The sequence below is a fragment of the Odocoileus virginianus genome, chromosome 16, assembly GCF_023699985.2.
Source record: "Odocoileus virginianus isolate 20LAN1187 ecotype Illinois chromosome 16, Ovbor_1.2, whole genome shotgun sequence".
Lineage (NCBI taxonomy): Eukaryota > Metazoa > Chordata > Mammalia > Artiodactyla > Cervidae > Odocoileus > Odocoileus virginianus.
This window is the reverse complement of record NC_069689.1, coordinates 55,679,472-55,701,053: the sequence shown is the minus strand read 5'-3', so window position 1 is coordinate 55,701,053 and position 21,582 is coordinate 55,679,472. Positions and strand designations below refer to the sequence as shown.

The 21,582-nt window shown below is 45.4% G+C and overlaps 1 protein-coding gene across 1 annotated transcript in view; it reads left to right on the top strand.

Moving 5' to 3' along the window:
* The first annotated feature begins 6,375 nt into the window (after positions 1–6,375).
* Positions 6,376–21,582, top strand: part of ABHD17C (abhydrolase domain containing 17C, depalmitoylase) — a 53,660-nt gene continuing 38,453 nt past the window's right edge. Inside the window, exon 1 of the mRNA XM_070478231.1 lies at positions 6,376–7,282. Coding sequence (XP_070334332.1) covers positions 6,690–7,282 — 593 coding nt within the window. The 5' untranslated portion in view covers positions 6,376–6,689. The remainder of the gene's footprint in view (positions 7,283–21,582) is intronic.

The following is a 21,582-nucleotide window of genomic DNA, read 5'->3' as shown; positions in this document are numbered from 1 at the left end:
AAGAAAGTTAAAAATAAATTTTTAAAATTTGCTTTTAAAACTGAGCCTAAACTTTTTCTCACATACCTATTGGTTATTTGTACTCCTTTTTGTAAAATGCTTGTTTAAATATTTTATCTATTTTCCCCATTGGGGTGTTTTGTCTTTTTCTTTTTAAATGAATTGATGGCAAATAATTTGGCCTAGATTGTTTTTCAAAATCCTAAAAACTAAAAAAAAAATATACATTTTTTATTATGGAAAAGTTCTAATATATACAAAAGTAGAGACAATTGCATATGAAACCCCCATGTACTCATCAACTCAAGCCCCAGATTCAATAATTATCAAGTCCTTATTAGTCAATCTTGTTTCCTTTTTTTTTTTGGCAGCAAGTCAACATCATCTCATTTCATATATAAATTAATTTCAGTATATAGAAGATTGAAAATTACATGGTCAGATCACTAACTTTTTCCTATGTGGTTTCTGCCTTTGGTATTTTGCTCAAAGATATATAAATCTTCATCTATATTTTCCAATTGTCTTTTGGTTTCCTTTTTAAAAAATCTTTTATTTTTTTATCTATCAGAATTGAACTTTATCTTTTTTTAAATATTTAGCTAATTGCTAAATAAGTTAGTATAATCCTACCAATTTAAAACATCAAATTTATTACACATGAAATATCCACAGACAGCGAGATCTGTCTGGTCTTATGCCAGTATTACTGTTTTTTGGAGTATGTCCTTAACATTCATTATTGTAAATTCCCTGGAATAACACTATAGATCAATCACTCATGGACAGTTTTCATGTGCAGCTATCTGAAATTAAAAAAAAAAAAAAAAACCTTAAAATTGAAGCCATATTGTTCGTTATCACCATAAAACTAAATTTGCAAGCTCAGCATATAAAAGGCTGTCCCTTCTCACTTCCTATTTTTAAAAAAGTCACTTCTATAACTTATAACGTTTGCACATGAAACAAGCATTTAGAGATTATTAGAAATGGAATTCCAGTAACCAGTTAAGTCTGTTTAGAGTTCCTATTATGTGCTAGGACATAAGGTTTTATGCAATTGTGCAGGGGAAACAAGTTCTTATCTTCAAGCAGCTCATCAAGTCCAAATTCTGAGATAGATTTTGGGGACTCTGGCCCTCCCATTAAGAACCTGTGAATAGGAGAAGACTAGTAAGAAATGCAGGTCTGAGGACATAATCATCCATGCGAAGAATGGAACTGTGAAAGCACCTATCTGTGGGTGGTTGGTGTTTGATTTCTCTCAATCCTTATTTCTCTGGTGCTTTCTCAGCATTTCATGGGTCTCTGAGCTCTCCCCAGCTGGGGCTTCAGTGGCCTCATTTACAACACTCTTGATAAGAGCCCTTAGCCTGAGAGGTTCTGGGAAAAAGATATTTCACCTCCAAAAGCGTTCAGTTGAATGGCAGGCCCTTACCCTAATGAGCACTGGCTCAGATTTCCCAGAATGGCCTCAAATGTTATCTATACTATCTTCAAAATTATCGGCTTGATTTTCTTCACTTTTCCAAAGGATTTGTTTAATAGATATCTCCTCAAAAATCTACCCCATCTCTAGTCATACTTTAAAAATTTTTTTAAATGAAGGAAAAAGCAGCCATAACTATTTCACTGTTATCAACAAAATATTCTTTGACTTTATTGAGAAAGCAGTTAAGAACAATGTTTGGATCTTTCTTTTCTGTTTCCTGAATCAGATTCCTAATTATTGCATTAGGCTACAGGTAACAAAATACTCAACTATTAACAGTTACATAAAGTGACTTATTGTTCTCATAGAACAAGAAGCCCAGGGACTTCCCTGGTGGTCCAGTGGTTAAGACTTCAGCCTTCCAAAGCAGGAGGCGCAGGTTTAGCCCCTGGTTGGGGAACTAAGATCCCATATGCCTTGTGGCCAAAAACCCAAAATACAAAAGAGAAGCAATATTGTAACAAATTCAATAAAGACTTAAAGTAAAAAGCCCAGGTGAAGGCAAAGCTGGGCAGTTGTTCAGCAATGTCATGAGGGGCCTAGAGTTTTCTCTTTCTTCTCTACCATCTTCAACTATGAAATTCACTCTCATTGTGGCAAGGTGGCTCTCATAGCTCTAGTAATAATAATGCCTGCAACCCAAGCGGGAATTAAGGGACAGGAAAAGAGAAACATGCCAGATAAGTTTGGTTCTGTTAAGTCTTTCTAGAAGCTCCGAAAAACACTTCACTTAGAGACTATAGGCCAGAACTGTGTCCTGTGGCCATCTTCACAGCTGGGGAGGCCAGGTGACTATGTGTCTTAACTGGGAGCATTGTTGCCCAGAACTAACCCGATCTCTGTTACCAATAGTAAGAAAGATGGGGAGAATGCCACAATTCCTTAGCCAGCAGACATGTGTAGTCTATTCCTAGGGGGATGCTGGCATGGACTTGGGCTTCTTTTTGTCTTTCTCAAAGCCTGTACTCTGACAATACTGTCTGAAAGAGGAGGAATAACCTTGGTCTCTTGATGCATTCACTAAATGACTCACTCATTATTTAATTGATCAATTTAATTAAAATTTACTGAGCATCTTCTTTAAACGAGGCATAGAGGAAACAGTGACCAAAACAGACATCATCCTAGCCTTCACAGAGCATTCAGTCCTAAATTTAAAGAAAAAAATAAAATAAAACAGGGCTGTCTCTCTCTATATATATATATGTTCCCCACCCCCACCTCTAATTTGGTCATGTGGCTCAGCTTGTGGGATCTAGTTCCCTGACCAGGGATTGAACCTGGGCCCTGCAGTGAAAGTGTCAAATCCTAACTACTGGACCACCAGGGAATTCCCAGGGGTCAATGTATTTCTGATCTCTCTTTACCTTCCACTGAAACAACCATATTGTTTTGAAGCATAAATATCCTCTGATGGTCAGTGAAAAATGCTGACACAAGTGGGGTGATCTTGAGCAACTCAGAATCAGGCAGACTGATCTGGAAGAAAAATTCAATGTGCAAAAAGCCAATATTAAATAGTAGAGACCAGTGCATTTAACTACTTGGAACCCTGTTCAGTTTACTGACCCAGAATGGCTTAGCAGGATGCATAGTTATTCTGTGTAGTAAATCGTTCAGTGAGCTTGTTGAGGGCAGAAGGAGCTGTCTTAGCCACCTGCATTCCACAGATTGACTCAGTGACCAACTCATGGTAAGTACCTAGTAAATATGTCTGCTGACACAGACTCAAAGTTTTACCTTTCTCTACTAAAATGCAGGAAGAGCCAAACAGACATTCTTTTTTTTTTCAAACAGACATTCTTTAAGATCAAAGTGATCAGTTAGTAATCCCTGACCTTTGAAAATAGATTTGCAAATATATAGGGCAAATTTATTCTTCCTGGGCTGCATGTTGAAGTTTTGCAACCAGTATGCCAAGGCAGGCTGCTAACTTTGTCGTGGGTGTGAGAGGTGTGGCAGAGATATTAAACTCTCCCTCCTGGGGAGGGGCATTGTGTTGAGGGGCTCCATAAATTTGACTATGACTAGAAGAGGCATGAGGTGAGAGAGTTTGGGGGAACTCTATTCTACAGCATACACAAAAACTTTGGTTTGGGGTAAAACTTCAAGTGTGAATAACTTAAAAATAGACTTCAAATACATAGTCTGAACAGTCTTCATCAACCAGATTTTCTTTAGCTAACTTTTTGGATAGCTCAAAAACATCTAAAATCACTTTTGTGAAGACAGTCTTTTGAAGCCAGGTCCAAAAGGTTACTGGAATCAGTATGGGCAAACTCATGTAAAAGAGGGTCTCAATTTAATATTCCCACAAACCTGAACCAACATACTGTCCAGGGAAATAAATACTCTTTGAATCCACCTCTGTGTAATCTTCTAAGAGAATGAAAATAAAAACCAGGCTTTTATTTACTTATATATTTATTGTTATTACACTGCATGATGCTCACTCCACAAATCCTTTAGGAATATAAACAAATATTTTTCTTTTTGGCTGCAAGTAGGATCTTAGTTCCCCAACCAAGGATTGAACCTGCACCCCTGCATTGGAAGCACAGAGCCTTAACCACTGGACCACCAGGAAAATCCTCCAAATTCTATTCTCATCTTGAAAAGATTAGAGAGTGACACACTTGGCTAATCATCTTACCTTCCCACAGAAATATCACCATTGAATCAGGATTCAAAACCATTTCCTTAGCTTTTGGGGTTTTGTTCTTTTTTTTTTTTTTTTATAATTCACAGGGAAAAGTGTTCTGAATCTTCTGCCAATACTCTAGTTAAATTGTAAGGTGTCTGAAAGCAGGGACTGTCTTCTCTTTATAGCTTCAACACAAAAGTTCTAACATCTTAGGTACTGTGAGCATAGGAAACATTACATCAATAGATGCTGGATGCCAACAGTATTTTTGTATTCAGTAGCAAGTTATACAGCTTTTTAAAAAGGGAAATCTAACCTCCAGAAGATAAAAATTTGGTTTTGGGGGCTTCCCTGGGATCGCAGAGTCCGAACAAGACTGAGCGACAACAACTGGTGGTCCAGTGGTTAAGATTCCATGATTACAATGCAGGGGGTGCAGGTCCCATCCCTGGTTGGGGCAGTAAATACCACATGCTTCAGCTAGCCAAATAAATTAGAAGAAAGAAAGAAAGAAAGAAAAAAAAAAAAAAAAGGTTTTGGGTGAAAGATCACCAAGTGTGAATAACTTTAAAATAGACTTCAAATATTTAATCAGAACAAGCTTTGCTAACCAAGTTTTCTTTAGCCAATTTTTCAGATAGTTTCAACAACATTTAAAACTTATTTTATGAACAAATAATCTTTTCAAACCTGGTCCGAAAGGTTACTGCAATCAAGATGGGCAAATTCATTTAGATGAAGGTGCTCAAAAATAACACCTTCCACAAAAGCCAAGAGGAAAGTTTAAATTCTCCTGGACATCTGTGAGTTAACACAAGAGACCCAGAGTGGTTATGCTGCCAATTTCCTTGTCTCTGGCTGCCCTGCTGGCAATCAAGAAGGGTATCTACTGTCAATTCCTGAAAGGGAATTCAGCTGCCAAATCAGAAGGAAAAAGGAAGTGGTGGAAGGCTCTGTGAAATTGGCACCAGAGGCTACTCAGTTTCAAGACACTGAGAGTAATATTTGGAAAAAAAAATATATCACTAAAAGGTGAGTGCCAAGATTACAATGGATTTAAATCATCGTAAAATCTCTCCTGATTAAAAATCCTGGATTCCAGAAACAAGTCTAGAGGAACTAGGGCTGTAAAGGACATCTAGTTACCACCAGAAAATCTACTGCCCTTGGGACGAGAAAGGACAGTGGCAACGTAGTATATTACTAAATATATAGAGTGGTCCTGTTATAATAGCTGACTATTATGGACACAGGGGTTTACTGAAGGCCCAGTCATGCTCCTAGGAAAGTAATACTGTAGTTTAGTTGGTAAGTTGTGTCTGACTCTTTGTGAGCCTATGGGCTGGGGCCCACCAGGGTCCTCTGTCCATGAGATTCTCCAGGCAAGAATACAGGAGTGGGGTACCATTTCCTACTCCAGTGTATCTTCCCCACCCAGGGATCGAACCTGGTTCTCCTGCATTGGGAGGCGAATCTTTTACCACTGAGCCACCAGGGAAGCTCAATACTGTAGTTACACAGGCAGAAACAACCTCCTGTAACAGGGAGATGCAGCGATCCATCGGCGCTCTATCCCACACCACCAGTTCCCTGATGGTCCTGAGACTTTGGGAAGAGCCAGTTCAGAAAGCACCAATGGACACAAAGAGCCAAGAATTTCAGGTTCATTTCAAGTCTCTTTCATTCGTTAATTGTTCAATAAATTCCCCAAAATCTCCACGCATGAGAAAACTTGGATTTGGGGAAGGGAATTCCAGGGAGAGGGGAAAGAGAGGAAGAGTCCGATCCGGGAGTATACCTGCTCCCCTTCCATTGTCCCCACCCGCCACCGTCTCCCGATCGGCCCACGTGCCCCCATGCCTAACCAGGAGCGCTCCGCTGCTCCGGGCCTCTGCGCTCCCGGAGAGGCCCTGTCGGCCTCCGGTCTTGCTTCCCAGGGGGGCAAAGGTGCTCGCGTCCCCTCCCGGAACCCCTCTGGGGATCTGCCCACTTGCCCCTGCATACAGACCCTGCTCCGGGTGCCTGGGCGTCCCGGGGAGGAGGACGCGCTTCCCAGGCCAAAGCAGGTGCCCGCGCCCCCGCGCGCGGAGTCGGGGTAGGCGGCGGGGCAGCCCCGCCCAGACGCCGGCCCGGCCCGGGTCCCGGCAGGGGCGCCAGCCCGCTGTAACCCGGAAGAGGCGGCGGCGGCGACGGGCGTGCGGGAGCCGGGGGGCGGGGGCAGGGGTGGGGGCGGTGCGCTCCAGCCGGCATGGCCGCCGCCGCCGGCTTTGTGTGCCGCGCGCGGGCCCCGGACGCCCGCGCCTCTCCCGGCCCGCGGGGCCGCCGCTGACCCGCCAGGGCTCCCAGCGCCGCGCCCGCCGGGCCGGCCCCGCCTCCCCCCCTGCGCTTCCCCGCCCCCTCCTCCAGCCGCCGGGCGGGCGGGCCGCAGCCGCCCTCCGCTCGCCCGCTCCTCGCCGCGCGCCCGCCCGCCCTCGCTCCCCTGCCGGCCTGCCTGCCTGCCTGCCTGCCTGCCTGCCGTGCCGGCGGCAGCGGCGGCGCGCTCCAGCCGCCCCGATGCCCGAACCAGGCCCCAGGATGAACGGCTTCTCGCTGGGCGAGCTGTGCTGGCTCTTCTGCTGCCCGCCCTGCCCGAGCCGCATCGCCGCCAAGCTGGCCTTCCTGCCGCCCGAGCCCACCTACACGGTGCTGGCGCCGGAGCAGCGCGGCCCCGGCGCGCCCGCTCCGGCCTCGGCCGCTTCCACCTCCTCCGCCTCCGCCGCGGCCCAGCCGGCGCCGCAGCAGCAGCCCGAGGAGGGGGGCGCCGGGCCCGGCGCGTGCAGCTTGCACCTGAGCGAGCGCGCCGACTGGCAGTACTCGCAGCGCGAGCTGGACGCCGTCGAGGTCTTCTTCTCGCGCACCGCCCGGGACAACCGGCTAGGCTGCATGTTCGTGCGCTGCGCGCCCTCCAGCCGCTACACGCTGCTTTTCTCGCACGGTAACGCGGTGGACCTGGGCCAGATGTGCAGCTTCTACATCGGCCTGGGCTCGCGCATCAACTGCAACATCTTCTCCTACGACTACTCCGGCTACGGCGTCAGCTCCGGCAAGCCCTCCGAGAAGAACCTCTACGCCGACATCGACGCCGCGTGGCAGGCGCTGCGCACCCGGTGAGCCCGGCGAGGGTCGCCAGGCCTGGCCGGCCGCTGCGAGGGGGCCGGGCTGGCATCCCCTGGGGGCCTCTGGGGCGGCCTGAGGGGAGAGGGACCCTCCTTCGGGGTTGTGGGCGAGCAGAAATTTCCTCCCCCCACGCACACACACACCCCGCTCCGCGGCCGTCCTGGCTTCTCTTTTCTTTTCCATCCCTGGCTTTCTTTCACCCCCTTCAAGAACCCCGCCAGCCCTCTGGTTCCTGGAGAGTTCAGATTCGCAGGGTTTTGCCTGCTTTGGCACGCCTGGGTTCCCCCGATCTCCCCAGCTGGGTCTTTTGTGGTTCTGGGCACCACAAGTGGCAGTGTGGGCATGCTTAAATACGGGGCAGAGACAACTTGGTTCGCGTTGAGTTTGTGTGAATCGGCGGCCAGAGGCTGGAGGGCCTCAGGGTGAAGTGACCTTGGGCCCGGCGCATGAGCTCAAACCTCTTGTTTCCTTCCTTGTAAAGTCAGGGGGCGCGGCGGGACGGCTTCCAAAATACGTTCCGGTTGTAAAGTGCTCAGCGGGGCCACGTCTGGGCTGCCTTGGAGGGAGGTGGAAGATCGGGTGGTGTGAAGTTGGACTTCTGGGGCTGAGTAGCTGGCACGGCGGTCAGGAAGTTTAGCTGGTGGTGGTGGGCCTGGGATCTTTATCAGAAACTTAGTTAAAACAAACAAACAAACAACAACAACCCCCCCCCCAAAAAAAAAAAAAACCCAGGAGGAGTTCGAATCTTGTGCTTAAAGGGCTTGCGGAATCTCTTGACCTTGAATTAGCATTCACAGAAGGACTAGGAAGTGTCCTCAGTAGTAGGAAGTGTCCCTCAGTAGGGAGTCTTTTATGTGCAAGGCACAAACTAGGGGCTTGGTTTTGGGGCTTGATATGGTAAGACCAGCAAACCAAACTTGAATTTTAGTCTCTAGTCACCCAGAAGTCTGGTAAGTGGGCAAGTCACGTCCACCTGTTTGTGCTCCAGTCTAGGTGTCTGTGGCTTCACCCCAGCCACCTGGTAGCAGGATGGTGAAAACACCTGAGGTCATGTCTTCTCTGACATCAGATTGCTTCAGATGAAAGAGCCCCCAGAATAGGTATAATTGGCACTGTTACGCTACTGACAGGTGTAGTCTTTATCTAAAATGTGTTTGCCTGGCACTTGCAGGCTGCCAACATTAGTGATTTTTGTCCTCATTCCTGTTCATGCATATGTTCATAAATTATTCTCTGCCTTTCTGGGAAAATGGCCTATCCATCAGGGAAATACTTATTCACATTCTTCTCCTGAAGTCTTGAAGGACTTCATTTGGATGAAGCTTTTTGAAAGTGGTTTAGGCTGAGGTTGTACAATTCTTGAGACCTCCATGGACTGTAGCCCACCAGGCACCTCTCTCCATGGGAGTCTCCAGGCAAGAATACTAGAGTGGGTTCTTCTCCAGGGGATCTTCCTGATCCAGGGATTACGTCTTTGTCTCCTGCATTGACAGGTGGATTCTTTACTGCTGAGCCACCAGGGAAGCCCCTGAGTCAGAATCTACAAGTAGTTAAAAAAGTCACCTGTTTCAATAAAGAGTTTCAAATACATGTTTGTCACACATGATTGATTGCTAGTAGCTGCTGTTGGTCAAGGTATTAAAATTAAGGGTTGGCATTAGATCTTAAAGTGAAACATAATCCCACTTTGAGTAGGTTATTTGGTGAAATTTCTGTAGAACACTGTTCCTATATGTAAGTGTCTAGATTAGAATGAAATCTTTTTTCAGACGTGAGGCAAATCCTTTGCCCTGAATATGCAGGTGTGTCTGTGTTACAACATACATGAGACATAATTATTTCCCAGAGACGTGTGTCATATGTAATTTAATTATGGGCGTGACTTTGGGTAAGGTTAAGTTTTGAATTGTGTGATGGGGTGGTGCTGGTGGTAAAGAACCTGCCTGCCAGTGCAGGAGACATAAGAGATGTAGGTTCAATCCCTGTGTCAGGAACATCCTCTGGAGGAGGGCATGGTAACCTACTCCAGTGTTCTTGCCTGGAGAATCCCATGGACAGAGGAGCCAGGTGGGCTGTGGTCCATAGGGTCCTAAAGAATCGAACACAACTGAAGTAATTTAGCACACACAGACACACAGCACATAGCTGAGCACATAGATCACCTTTGCCCGGAACTGATTTAGTTTTATGCCAAAACTCACATCAAGGTTGATTTGCTCACCTGTTAAATAGGTTAGAACTTAAAGGCTAAATGACAATCTTAGGATTTAAAGAAACCTTAGACACCTTGTGCTTTTCAAACTTTTTTGATTGTGACCCCACAAGAAGGAACATATTTTATGTTTTACATCTACATCAAGCACACATACACATTGGTGTCTAAATATCTGAAGCAAATGTCTCGCAAAGCAGTAGTTTTGCCTGTGAGCACTGCACATGTAGACTATATTCTGTTTTCTTTTTCTGTTTTTAAGAAGAAGAAAAAGAATGTAGGCTGGGAAGGACTAAGTTAATTTACCTTCTCATTTATGGACACTGTCCTTATGCACCCTCATTTGACAGAGGCTCAGGGAAGACCAGAAAGGTCTCTTGATTGCTAGTTAAGGACTGTTTCCACATTACCATGCAGTCTGATTTATCAGATTTCTCTAGAGGTGCGTATATGTGTCTCAGTTATTCTAATAGGCTAGGAGTTACTTGACTCTGAAGCTAAGTAATCCCTGAACAGCCTTTCCCCTTGGTCTGCTGTCTGTAGATTTCTGTTCTACTTTGCCTCGAAGATGCCCTCTTCTCCACCCATTTATGACTGTTCAGGTCAAGGCCCCGGCAGCAGTACCTCCCACCGCATGTACCCATTGTTCTGTGGCTGATTAGCTCAGATCCCCTTTTCTTTCTTAAAATGTTATTTATTATTTCATTTTTGGCTGGCTGGGTCTTCGTTGCTATGTGGACTTTTCTCTAGTTGCGGTGCACAGGCTTCTCATTGTGATGGCTTCTCTTGTTGCAGCTCCCAGGCTCGGTAGTTGTGGCACATGGGCTTAGTTGCTCCACGTCCTGTGGGATCTTCCTGGATCAGAGATTGAACCAGTGTCTCCTGCACTGGCAGGCAGATTCTTCGTCAATGGGCCAGCAGGGAAGCCCCTCAGGTCCCCTTTTCTACCCCCAGTCTTCTCTTTTCTGATCTCCTGATGAACCAGGCTACTCAGAACTCTGATTGGAAAGCCAGCCCCATCCTAAATCATTTCCATCTCTGACTTAGGTTGTTCTCCCAGGAGGACTGTAAGGTGATCGTGTCAGTGCTATGTAGCACCCCCCCCCCCCCGCCCCCTGCCCTGAATTACCCTGCCTAGTATTTGCCCTCCCTCTGGTGCTCACCTGGCCTCTTGTGTGGGCCCTTTTCCTGTGCCTCTAGTTCTCCATCCCGACTGCATCCTGATTGGGTTTGTGAGCCCTTGGTGCTCCTGTGTAGGTACTCTTGCTCCTTCACCTGCACTAATCGCTCTGTGTTGCTGTTCTTGTTGTTTAACTGCATCTCACTAAATTGAAAGTTCCCTGAGGGCAAGGACTTCCTGTTTTCTGTATTCCCAACAACAGGCAAAGTGCCTTAAGATAATAGGAACTCATTAAATATTTGTTTAGTGGTTTGCACATATGGGCACCCCATAAATAAATAGATTCAAATTTTCCCAATTTTCTTAAAATGACTTGCATCTATTTTACCTCTAGGATCTGGTATCCATGGGCATAACCATAAGCAAAGAAAGGGGTTACAATGTATTGGCTCAAGGTCTGATCCACTTTGTATCCACTATCTCTCATGCTTGCAACCTTGAAGCATCTCTGTTGAACAGCAGAGTAACAGTAACCCTTTTGTATTTCTCTGCATCCTTTCTCCATGCTGATTGGCCAAAATGTTATCTTGGGTTTTTCAAGATGTTATGGAAAAATCTGAACAAACTTTTTGGTCACCCTCTCTGCATGCTCTAGCGATGGTTCCAGTCCTTGATGGAGGACTTCAAACACAATCATTGCCTAGTGTTTCCATAGGTAAAGGTAGCACATCCCCTAAGTAAGTAGGCAAGTCATCTAAAGTAAGGGTTTGGGGAGGAAGTAAACTTGAAGGCAAGAAAGGTGGGTCATTGCTAGTTGGCCAAGAGGTGATTATTTTAAGCATTTGAAAAATGACTGAAAAGTGTGTAGAAGAGAGGTTGGATTTGAAAGGAGGGTATAGACTGAACTTAGAAGAAAGAAGCTGATGTCTTGTAAGGTTCGACTGCTATAGCAAAGTACCATGGAGTGAGTGGCTTAAAAGCAACACAAATTTATCAGTGCTGGAAGCTGAAAGTCTGAGATCAGGTGTCAGCATGGTCAGGCTCTGGCAAGAACCCTTTTTCTGGTTGCCAGCTTCTCATTGTGTCCTCACAAGGTGGAAGAGGCAAGGGAGTTTTCTTGGGCTGATTTGTAAGGACTTCCCTGGGGGCTCAGTGGTGAAGAATCTGCCTGCAATGCAGGAGACCTGGGTTCTATCCCTGCCTAGAGAACGGAATGGCAACCAACTCTAGTATTCTTGCTTGGAGAATTCCATTGACAGAGGAGCCTGGCAGACTACAGTCCATGGGGACCCAAAGAGTCAGACACGACTGAGCAACTAACGCTTTTACTTTTCGTAAGGGCACTGATCCCATTCATATGGGTTTCACCCTCACGACCTAGTCACCTTTTGAAAGCCCCACATCCCAAAACATCACCCTGTGGGTTAGGTTTCAACAGATAAATTTTGGGAGTGGGACACGTGCTTACACTCACACACACGTAGACACTATTCAGCCTAGGGGCAGTTGGTATTGGAACAGTGAGAGAGACCGTGAAGAATCTAAGAATGGTGGAGGCCTTGAAGTTTGGGACATGTTTTACATTTGGGTTACTGATGCCCTTTACAAGCATGCTGTGTAGCCAGGCAATTGAGGGAGTGAATTGGAGTCATTTAGAAATATCTGTAGAAAGGACACTATGAAAATAAGTGTAACCTTATTGGAGGGCAGTGTTGTAATTTCGACTGGGGGGGAAGAGGAGTGATTAATTTGTGCAGGAAAAGCTGCCTGTTGGTTAAGGTGGGATTAAGTAGGTGGATTAAGCCTCCTCAACACACGTGTTTTTGGATGTGAACAGCTTTAGGCTGCAGAATTGAGGTTTGTGATTCAAGAGGGAGTGAATCAAAATCAAGCTGATTTGAAGGTGTAAACCCAAACAAGCAAATAACTCAGAGGATGAGGTGTAAGTAAGGCGGGGAGAATTTTAGCTGAAATATTTTCATCTAGAGGAACAGGAAAGTAAGGGCATTTGTGAGTCAATTTGTTGTTAGTGTTTGCCATCACCATCTACAGAAGTTGTTTTATGCAAAAACTGTGGAGGAGAGAGGCATTTGGTAATATTGTCAGAGAAAGCAAATGCTGAGAGAGGAAGATAGATAAGAATTTTCAAGGAATTGCCTGGTGGTCCAGTGGTTAGGACTCTGTGCTTTCACTGCAGGGGCCCAGGTTTCACCCCTGGTCAGGGAACTAAGATGTCACAAGCAGAGATGCTGGGAGAAAAAAAGAACTTACAGTGTCTAGGTACAAAGTGTTAGTTGCTCAGTTGTGTCCTGCTCTTTGCAACCCCTTGGTACTGTAGCCCACCAGGCTCCACTGTCCATGGAATTCTCCAGGCAAGAATACTGGAGTGGGCTGCCATTCCCTTCTCCAGGGGATCTTCCTGACCCAGGGATCCAACTTGGGGCTCCTGTGTTGCAGGTAGATTCTTTATGGTCTAAGCTGTGACCAGTTACAAGACTATTTCCCTTCACTCATTCCTTCTTTCAACTAATGAGCCATTAACCGTCAAACACACATACATTGATACTGTGCTTGTACTGGTCACTAAGATAGTTTCTCTTGCGTATTGTTAATGTGAAACTTTCTTTTTAGTGTGTGAGATGGATTAGATTTTAGAGACACTTTAAATGTGTAGCCATGTGTTGCTCTTTTATAACTCTTGCCTTTGTGATTTAAAGGATCCATAATTGGAAAACCTCTGTCTTGGGAAGACTGTAATGGATACCCTCAGGTAGTGGGATCTTGAAAAGCACCTTCTGTTGGTTGTGGATGATGTTTACATTTATGAGTCAGGATGGATTTCTCCTGGGAAGAGCCAAACAGTGACTAGTTTCCCAAGCTGGTTCAAGTTAATGACCTAACTTCTTTGTTCTCAGTTTTCTCAGAGGGAATTCTATGGTACGATGAAAGGAAGAATGCTTGTGTTTCTACCTTAGTTTCACTGATTAGGGACAAAGTAAACAGAATGTTCTGTGAATGGTGTGACATGTGAATGCACAATGATGTTCCTAGAATGGAAATAGAATAGCAGCTTGACATTCAAGCTCGTCAGTGTGCAAATATCCCATTAAGAAGAATGTAACTCTTAAGAACAGACCTGTTGAAACTGACAGGTGCGGTGTGTTTCGGTGGTTTGCTATGGCTCGGCTCCACTCCCCTCCTCCAGTGCTCTTTGACTTACCTGGTTCTTCATTCAGCCCTCCCCGATCTGTCATTGCTGGGTTTCTCTATAGCACAACCAGATTCTAAGCTGTCGCCCTTATCCCACTAAACTTCACTTTCCCATGGTTCTTTTTTCTTTTTTCTAAATTTTCGAAAATATTTATTTCTTTGACTGTGCTGAGTTTTGGCTGTGGCATGCAGGATCTTTGTTGCAACCTGTGGGATCTTAGTTCCCTGATCGAACCCAGGCCTCCTGTATTGGGAACTCAAGAGTCTTAGCCAGTGGCCACCAGGGAAGTCCCCTTGATGGTTCTATTTTTCGAGGGGTCTTACTTTCCTCTAGTAAACTAAGTACCAAAGTGTCTGACAAGTGTTTTCAGTTTCTGTGTTAATGGTCAATTACTTCTTAATAGGCTTCCTCTTCTGAGCATACTTGTATTTATTTAGGGCAATATTGGAGGCTCAATCTTATCTAAAATTCAGTCTGAAAACTACTGGTACAATGGAATATTGATGGAATGCCTTCCCTGCACCCCCTCTTTTTTCCCTTTGAAGTCATTTGAGTGATACTATCCTGAAGTCACTTAGAGCAAATCCTTAACATCACTCCCAACCTTCTGCTACTGCCTGCCTTTCTATCCATCTCTCCAAATTAATAACTACTCTACTCATATGAGGGCTTCCCAGGTAACTCAGTGGTAAAGAATCTGCCTGCAGTGCAGGAGACCCAGGTTCAATCCCTGGGCCAGGAAGATCCTCTGGAGAAGGAAATGTCAACCCACTCCAGTATTCTTGCCTGGGAAATCCTATGGACAGAGGAGCCTGGCAGGCTATACTCCATGGGGTCTCGAAGGAGTCAGACACAACTTAGCAACTAAACAACAGCAACTACCCGTATTAATAACCCTATGTAAGACTCCAGAATCTGCCTTCAGGGATTGTACTGTTCATGGTGGTGGCAGACTTACTTTCTCTATTGGATTTTGCTTAAGCCAGTGTTGAGGCCATAAGTCTGCTCCACTTTAAGAAGCCTTGGGTACAAGAATCTGAAGTCTCAACACAGCTGTACTTAGGAGATCATTGTTTGTGTATTAGAATGATTTTTTCCACCCTCCAGGATCGCTTTAAATAATAGGCTTGCTGATTCCTAAAAGCTTTAATTTGCAAAAGTGAGATGAACACAAAACCTTTTGAACTAGGGAAATTAGTTCTAATTCCAACAGCCCCTCTAATCCACATTGTCACCTTGCACAGGGAGGCACTCCACACTTCTCAGCTTCACATTGCATTGTTTTCAAAACAAGGGACGCAAATACAGTAAGTTCCCTACATACGAAACTTCAAGCTGGGAACTTTCAAAGATGTGAACATGCATTCCATCAACCTCAGGCATGAATGACCTTGCAGCTTGTCCTCCGTCTCCTGTTGCTGATGACCGTTCAGCTCTGCCGTTTCCCACCTCCTCTCTCTCACTCGATGCCAGCCCTTGTGTGCAGCTGTTGTCCTCTACTCCTGTACTTCTCAAGGTATTGTACTGTAACATTTAAATGTTTTATTTTTTGTTTTTGGGTGTGTCATTTATGTGAAGAGTATCATAAACCTATGACAGTACAGTACTGTATAACCAATTGTGTTGGTTGGGTACCTAGGCTAACTTTGTTGGACTTATGAATGCTTTCCAGGAATGGAACTTGTTCGTATGTAGGGGACGTACGGTACGTGTCTTCTGAGGTGCCTTCTTTAAGTAAGGCTGTGTTTTGTGATTTTTAAGGGAGAGTATCTAATGTTTCTTAATTTGCTTCTCTTGACTACACTGAGAACGGTGTCTTTGCAGGAATCTCAAGCCTGGCTGCATCTCGGCAGCCCTGGGTAGATATTTTTCTTGTGTGTGTGTCTAGACATATGCATGTATGTGTGTCTGTGTGTATACATGTATAAGTGAACATGAATTCACATGTGTGTGCATATGTGTTTGCTGGCATGCAGCCTTGGTTGAGTTGCACTTGCCTAGAGACTATAGTTAAGGATTGGACTCTTTCGACCCCGTGGACTCTAGTCCCCCAGGATCCTCTGTCCCTGAGATTTCCCAGGCAAGAATACTGGATGGATTGCAACTCCCTTCTTGAGATCTTATCGACCCAGGGATCGAACCTGGGTCTCCTGCGTTGCAGGCAGATTCTTGCTGTCCCAGCCACCAGGGAAGCCCTCCAATTGGTTAAGACTTGAAGAAAAGTGAATGCTAGGGAAGATTGTTTTAATACACTTATATAGTTGGTTTTAGTCAAAGGTCTTTGGTGACCAGGAACCCACTTGTGTGGACCATGTGAGGGCACACAGCCATGCTCATATTTGCAGGATTCCTGAGCCTCATGGGGACTGAAGCTGGGGGCTCGGAAGCCATCAAGACCCTGGATTCTCACCCTCTCAGCTTCTTCTTTCTGAGCTGGTGTCTCCATCTCCTCTCTGCATGCCTGCTCCCTCTTTCTACAACAGACCTCTTCATGCTTCTTATCTCTGCACATCACCTCAGCCTCCCAACCCAGCTGTGCTTATTACCTTCCCTCTCCACACTCATCTGCCCAGGAGCTAGTCTCCCTCTGGCTTCTAGACCCCTCGTTCCCATGCCTGACTCCCCTGTTGTACCCCAGGATGGTAAAGCTGGGGCTGAGGCTGTGTGAGTGGACAGGGCTCCTCCCTTGGGGATGAGGTGGGGCCATGGCCAGGACCATTAGCTGGCACTTCTGGGCCTCAGTGAGTCCTGCTGCAGGTGGAGAGTGTTGTGCGGGGCAGTCTCCACTCTCCACTCAGCCCCTGTGTGCCCCATTGTGCATCCGACCAGAGCACGGGCCTTGAAGAACAGATCATAATTAATAGACCTTAAACCAGGTCAGTGGAGCAGTGACGTGGTTGCCTCGTGACCAGCCTGTGGCTCCCTCTCTGAGCCTGGAAATGGAAAATTATGGACCGATAGGACTCTCCTCTCTAGTCACCTCTCTTCTGTCTGCCCTGCAACTGGGGCTGCTGTGGCAAGTTGGTCTGTGGTGTGGGGACAGAATTCTGCACTGCCGATGTAGTACCCAGAGGCAGTGGGTGAAGGAGAAGGGAGAAGAGGGGGAGCTCCCAAACTCTGCAGGGTCCCACAGACTCCTGTGTCTCAGGATCAGAAGAAATGCCCAGCTGGGAATGATGGAATGACTTAGTCCTTCATTTAGATGATTTATAGCCAAGGCTGATTTCTGGCTCTTCTGTCAGAGTGGTTCAGGCAAGGTTGTCTCAAGGGGAAGCTGAAGAGAGGGATGTGATTGCACACCTTTGCTTTGTCTGACGTCCTTAATAATTCTGGGCAAGGATTTTGGAGTCAAACAGGTGTAAGATCAGGATCCGCATGGGCCATTTATTAACTGCTTGACTTCGGGCAAGTTTCCTAACCTTTTTGAACCTCAGTTAAATTTTACCAGGGTGCAGAATTGACCACTTCACTTCCTGTCTCTTCAGCATCAGGATTATTTGAGGCTGATTATTTTAACAAATTGCAGACTCAGGAGAAGCTTTGGAAAACCCAAGTAGATGTTGTTGTTGTTCAGTTGCTCAGTCCTGCCTGACTCTTTGCGACCCCATGGACTGCAACATGCCAGGCTTCCCTGTTCTTCACCATCTCCCAGAGTTTGCTCAAACTGTGCGCTGAGTCGGTGATGCCATCCAACCATCTCATCCTCTGTCTCCCCCTTCTTTCTTCAATCTTTCCCAGCATCAGAGACATTTCCATGTATAAGGGAAATCTCCATTTGTAAGGGTGTCTTCCAGGCTGCTCCTGGAAGTGGGAGGGAGATGACCTTCATCATGAATGCAGAGCTCTCTTCAGTGCAGAAGGTGATAACTTAAATCTGCATTACAACCTCACCTTTGTTTTCTCTGCTTTTCCTGTGACCTCCCAGAGAGTATCCTACTACCCTCTTCTTTTGCTTTAGCTGAAGAAGGCATTTAAGGTGAGGGCTTCCACCGTTTCAGAGTTACTCAGTTTTCCTGGGTCTTTCCCAGATACACGTGTCATTAAACTTGTTTGCTTTTCTCCTGTTAATCTTTTGTCAGTTAATTACTAGACCAGCTAAAGAGCCTAGAAAGGAAGAAGAGAAAATTTCCCTGTGCCTACAATGATAACAGTAATAATAATAACAATGACCTTATGTCACATGCTCTAGCTGTGTTTTCCACATGGTCAGAGCACAGCAGACAGGGTGTTTTTGTTGCTAAAGACTCAATGAACGTGAGTTTGAGCAAATTCCTGGAGATAGCAAAGGACAGGGAAGCTTGGTTTGCTACAGTTGTTGGGGTTGCAAAGAGTCAGACACGACTGAGTGACTGAACAGCAACAAGATCACTGAGCACATTCCTCACCAGGTGCTCAGATTGTACTGTAGACCACATGCTTCGCTGAGTCGTGTCCGACTCTTTGGGACCCCATGGAGTGGAGTACGTGGATCGCCATTTCCTTCTCCAGGGATCTTCCCCACCCAGGGATCGAACTTGCATCTCTGTGTCTCCTGCATTGCAGACGTATTCTTTACCACTGAGACACCAAGGGAGCCCAGACCGGACCCTTAGATCAGCTGTTAAGGAAATTGCTCCTTCCCCCATCTCCAGAGATATTAAATAATACCCCGGTCAAGGGAGCTTGGTGGGTGTAGCTATAAAAGAACTGTAAAGGAGTTAGTTTTATTTGTGACAAAGGAGAAGGAGCCTCTCTGAATTTCTTCCTCTGGGCTCAAGGGCCCTATGTATCGTGCTCTGGCTTTGGAGAGTGGTGTGTGTTAGTATTTTAAATCAGATAGCACTTCATCTACTGAGGTGTTTATATCCCTAAAGGAGAGCTTAGAGAGAGAGGAAACCTTCCCTGTAATCCAATACCTCGCAATTACTTTGCCAGCCCTTCCTCTGCTCTCTTCCCTCACCCTGCTGGTTCCCGGCTTAGCTCTCAGTATCAGAACTTGTGTTCTGGGTGAAACAAGATATTTCCTCTCTCTCCAGCACTCAGGACATTCTGGCTGCTCTTTATTGCTGGGACAACCTTCGATAGATTGTTGTTGTTCAGTCACTAAGTTATGTCCTACTCTGTGACCCCATGAACTGTAGCATGCCTGGCTTCCCTGTCTTTCACCATCTACCGAAGTTTGCTCAAACTCATGTCCGTTGAGTCAGTGATGCCATTCAATCATCTTGTCCTCTGCGTCCCCTTCTCCTCCTCCTCTCAATCTTTTCCAGCATCAGGGTCTTTTCCAGTGGGTCAGCACTTCACATCAGGGGACCAAAGTATTGGAGCTTCGGCTTCAGCATCAGCCTTCCAATGAATATTCAGGGTTGATTTCCTAGGATTGACTGGTTGGATCTCCTTGCTGTCCAAGGGACTCTCAAGAGTCTTCTCCAACACCATAATTCAAAAGCATCAATTTTTTGGTACTCAGTCTTCTTTGTGGTCCAAGTCTCACATCCATACATGACTACTGGAAAAACCATAGCTTTAACTATACAGACCTTTGTTGGCAAAGTGACGTCTCTGCTTTTTAATATGTTGTCTAGGTATTGATATATAGAGTTATCTTTATTTCCAAAAGTTGGTCTGAATGCAGTTGGGGAACTGAATGCACACATTTCCTTCTGAAATATGAATGCTTCCATGATGCCTTGTACCAGAGATCTCATATTGAGTTTTCAAGGCTCCGTGAAGTGGAGCTCATTGATAACTTCCACAATATTGATTTTCTTCAGAGTGTTAAAACTATGGCACCATGGTGAAACTGGAAACCTGTTTCCAGAAAGCCTAGGTCATTCACGTTCAGTGTTCAGACTAACAGTTAACTGTTGCGTGTCGTTGATTTGCTGGGTCACTGAGAAGAGCTCTATACTTGTTAACCAAGCACTGCTTAAGTCCTCAGATGGAAAAGGAACACAGAGAACCTCCAATGCTGATTATTAGTTTGTTCCTTTAGTTTATATTTTTATATCTAAAAAAAATTTCTTTTTTGGCCATGCTGCTTGGCATCTGGGATCTTAGTTCCCTGACTTGGGATCCAGCTATAGTCTCTTGCATTCGAAGTGCAGAGTCTTAACCACTGGACCACCAGAGAAATCCTCAGTATACATTTTTAAATGGGCAGTTACATTGGAGGAAAATTGCAGAGCAAGCCTTATTCAGAGTATATTCACAAAGAGGGAGTTTGCAGACGGTAATTATAACTGCTGGCTAACACCTCCATTATTATGGTTGGTAATCACATGAGAATTCTAACTTACCCAAAACTGTTCTTAGTGATTCTCATGGACAGAACCAGACCATATGCAGTGATAATTATATTGACTGTGAAGGCCTGTGACACCAGAATAAGATTCTTATACGTTGGTTTAACTAGAACAATTTGATTTATCCCTGTTGTCGTAAATAATGCAAGGATATTTCAGGATCTCTGAATTCTGGAATTCAGAATTTGGTTGAATTTTTGGTTGCTATGTTGTTTAATAATTACTGTTGTCTTAACATTCATACCATTTACGTATATATATATATATAAAGCCATTCATGTGTTAATCATGTCTAAACATTTTCTATAACAAGGCCACAAAAAATAATTTTTAAATGAACCTGGAGTCATATTTAATTGGGATATGTTAGTTTTTTCCAACTAAAAACATCAAGAAAATTCTAGAGAGGTATGTTAAGAACATATGAAGCTAGAATATAATTGCAAAAGAGAAGTAAGATAGTTTGAGCTGTCATCTAACTGCAGAGGGTTCCATCTCTGTCTCCTTCCCTAAAGTCCTGGCGTTCCGGCTGCTTCAGGTCTGCACCTGCCAGGCAGTCCTGCGGGACCTCCGACTCATCATATTATAATGACAGCTCTTCAGGGCTCTGACCTCAGTATACTTTGTTTACCTAGCTCCAAGTTGCAAAGTCCCCACTGGTTCCTTCCTCCTCATCTGTTCATCACCCACAACTATCTATTCTTTTTTCTCTTGCTGTCTTGCCCCTGCAGTACTTTAGATATGTGATGATGGGAGCTTGGACCAGAGGGGTAACAGCAGAGGTGGAGGGACAAGCTCAGATGTGGATGTTTCTTTAAAGGTAGAAGCAGCAGTATATGCTGGTGCCTAGTGAGCAAGGGGGTACGTGGCTGATGCCACTGGAACAATAGGAAACTTAGAGTTGCAGTTGATTAAGGTTGGGTGTAAGTAAGTGGTTCAGGATTGGGAGGAAGGGGAGGTCAGGAGTCTAGCATTGGATCCAGTGAGTCTGAGGTGCCTATCAGACTTCTTTTTTAAAAAATAATTTTTGTTTATATATTTTCGCTTTTGGCTGTGCTGGGTCTTTGTTGCTGTGTGGGCTTTTCCCTAGTTGTGGTGAGCAGGGGCTGCTCTCTAGGTGTTGTGCACCGACTTCTCTTGTTATGGAGCAGAGGCTCTAGGATGCGTGCGCTCAGTAGTTGCGGCTCCCAGGCTCTAGAGCACAGGCTCAGTAGTTGTGGCACACAGGCTTAGTTCCTCATGGCATGTGGGATCTTCCCTGATCTGGAATGGAGCATGTGTCTCCTGCATTGGCAGAAAGATTCTTTACCACTGAGCCACCGGGGAAGCCCCGCACATCAGACTTCTCAGTGGAGATGAAGAGCAGACAGTAGGGTGTAAGTCCAGTTCAGGAATGAAGTCTGGACTACAGATAAATTTGGGAATCATCCCTTCAAAGAGGGAGAGCAGTTAAACCAAAAACA